Source organism: Poecilia latipinna, unplaced genomic scaffold, assembly GCF_001443285.1.
Source record: "Poecilia latipinna isolate Pla-1442-1.1 unplaced genomic scaffold, P_latipinna-1.0 Scaffold3704, whole genome shotgun sequence".
Lineage (NCBI taxonomy): Eukaryota > Metazoa > Chordata > Actinopteri > Cyprinodontiformes > Poeciliidae > Poecilia > Poecilia latipinna.
This window is the reverse complement of record NW_015116320.1, coordinates 8,765-11,488: the sequence shown is the minus strand read 5'-3', so window position 1 is coordinate 11,488 and position 2,724 is coordinate 8,765. Positions and strand designations below refer to the sequence as shown.

At 41.5% G+C, this 2,724-nt stretch overlaps 1 protein-coding gene across 1 annotated transcript in view; it reads right to left on the bottom strand.

Moving 5' to 3' along the window:
- LOC106941497 (HMG box transcription factor BBX-like) overlaps positions 1-1,492 on the bottom strand; it is a 19,428-nt gene extending 17,936 nt beyond the window's left edge. The window contains exon 1 of the mRNA XM_015024546.1: positions 1,225-1,492. Within this exon, the coding sequence (XP_014880032.1) occupies positions 1,225-1,308 (84 nt within the window). The 5' untranslated portion in view covers positions 1,309-1,492. The remainder of the gene's footprint in view (positions 1-1,224) is intronic.
- Positions 1,493-2,724: the final 1,232 nt, after the last annotated feature.

The window sequence follows — 2,724 nt, the reverse complement described above, 5'->3', positions numbered from 1 at the left end:
TACACGGCATCCCACAAGAAATCTTATCTGACCGCGGACCACAATTCATAGCCCAGGTTTGGAAACATTTTTGTTCAGCCCTTGAAGCTACAGTATCTCTAACCTCTGGTTAGGCACATAGATCAACCAATAAATCGAGAGCCTCGCTTTTTGGTTCAGTTCTCTCTTCACCACGATGGACCAGTACAGTGCCCGCTTCACGGCAGACGCTGCACCAATCTACCTGTCGATCTCCTGCTTCTTCTTCCCTCATTCGTGAGCAAGATCCCAAGGTATTTAAACTCCTCCACTTGGGGCAGGACACCAATCACTCCCCCCAACCCGGAGAAGGCAATGTACCCTTTTCCGGCTCAAGACCATGGCCTCGGATTTGGAGGCACTGATCCTTATCCCGGCCGCTTTACATTCGGCTGTGAACCACTCCAGTGAGAGCTACAGATCACGATCTGATGAAGCCAATAGGACCACATCATCTGCAAAAAGCAGAGATCCTAAGGCCACCAAAACGGATCCCCTCAACATCTTGGTTGCGCCAAGAAATTCTGTCCATGAAAATAATGAACATAATTGGTAACAAAGGGCAGCCCTGGCGGAGTCCAACTCTCACCAGAAACGAGCCCGACTTACTGCTGGCAATGTGGACCAGACTCTGACACCGGTCATACAGGGACCTGACAGCCCGTATCAAAGGGCATGGTACCCCATACTCCTGGAGAATCCCTCACAAAACCCCCGACGGACACAGTCAAACTCCTTCTCCAAGTCCACAAAACACATGTACACCGGTTGGGCAAACTCCCACACACCCTCCAGGACCCTGCTGAGGGTGTAGAGCTGGTCTAGTGTTCCACAACCAGGACAAAAACCACACTGCTCTTCCTGAAGCCGAGGTTCTACTATCCGACGTTTTATCGAAGTTCTAGATACATATATCACTATTCATTAGATGGGCTATTTTGGAAATTTGTGAAAGTCTAAGTTTAAATATTATTCTTAAAAGGTCCCAAAAGATTGACATCCATATGGAGATTTAGTCGATCAAATCTAATGTATGCTTTTACCTGCAAAAACATGGATTAATGAAGTGCTGTTGTCAACAATATTTTGACCTTCCTAAACCTTCTTATTCAAGTACTCAAATTTTAAATACGGAGACATGGTTATGTCATTGTCTTTCTGACATTAATTAATTTAACATGCATCTTTTAAAGATGATTCACTTACCTCTGCAAGCTGGAAGAGAGCTGACTGTCTGTATGGTTTTCCTTCAACGGTGCCTGAAAAGGAAGACTGAACACACCATGACATAATCAGTTCTCCATCATGTTACTTCCTGGTATTATACAACAATTCTGTTTGATTCTAACAAACTCAATAATATACATCTAGGCTTCAGCTTTTACTATGTCAAGCAATGAAATTAGCTGGCTCTTGATGAATCCAAATGGTTGAAGCTGTTAATTAAAACTTGCTTAAAAGATGAAAAACATTACTGAAATAATTTACATTTCAATATTACCAGTGACTTTTTAAAAGTGCACATATTTAATCTGAAACTTTCAGTAAAATGGTAAATGGCCTGGATTTTTATAGTATTTTATCAAGTCCAGAAGACCCCACAGCACTTCACACTACCTTCAGTCATTCACGCACATTCACATTCTGATGGTGGCAAGCTATTAGATTGTATCCACATATATAATTCTGTTATTTGTAATCAAATATTTATACTGAGTAGAAACACACAAACAATGGTCTTCTCACTGTCCAGTTTCAATCAGTTCACTAATCAGCATCAGACCAAACTTGACCTGTTTTAGCTTAGTTAGAATTACCAGAATTACCAAAATTATTTATTTATTTACTAAATTCCAGAAAACTTGGCCAGAACATTTTTAGAATATTTTTTCCAACTTTCCAACTCTTGAAACTCTCGAATTCAAGAGTTTATATACATTTGGTCAGTATCAATGATAACTTATTTAAAAGTCAGACCTTTTGGGTTTTCTTCCACAAACTTCTCACTAGAGGTGTGCCGATCGATCGGCCGAATTTCTGTGAAAAAGTGTATGATCGGTGATCGCCTATCACCTATCACTGTCTCTTGTTGCCGATCACCAAAACCAATCATAATTATCTCACCTCACAGCTTGCATGTGCATCTAATCTCCTCTTTCCTTCACACTGCGCAAGGACCCGGCAACAAATCCTGTCTTGCGGAACTATGACACTCTGAGAATGAATGGATGCATGTTGTGGTGGAAAATTACCTCAGGGGTGAAGCATGTCAAAATGCAGCAACACAACGAATTTAATATGGCATTTAAAAAAACTTGATGGAGTTTGGCTACATAAGGGCACACTGCAGGACAAAAAAAGACATCCGGAGTGGCCAGACAGCGGGTAAAGCAGCGTACAACTACCAACACTTACCCAGATTAGCATCATGGTCAGAAAACTAAACAAATAACCCGAAAAGTAATTCAAGTCTTCAAGCTGATGGTGTAAGACGCTGGTTCTGCTCTGGCTCTTGAACCACCGCTACACGCTACTGGTTGCAATATTTCACAGACGGAGTGCCGCTCAACCTCCACCAGACAGTAAACTCTCACACTGAACAGCTGCTTGAAGCCATCACTTAAAAGAAAAAGATTTGGTAACACTTTATTTGAAGGGGGTTGAATAAGACTGTCATGACACTGTCATAAACATGACATAACACCT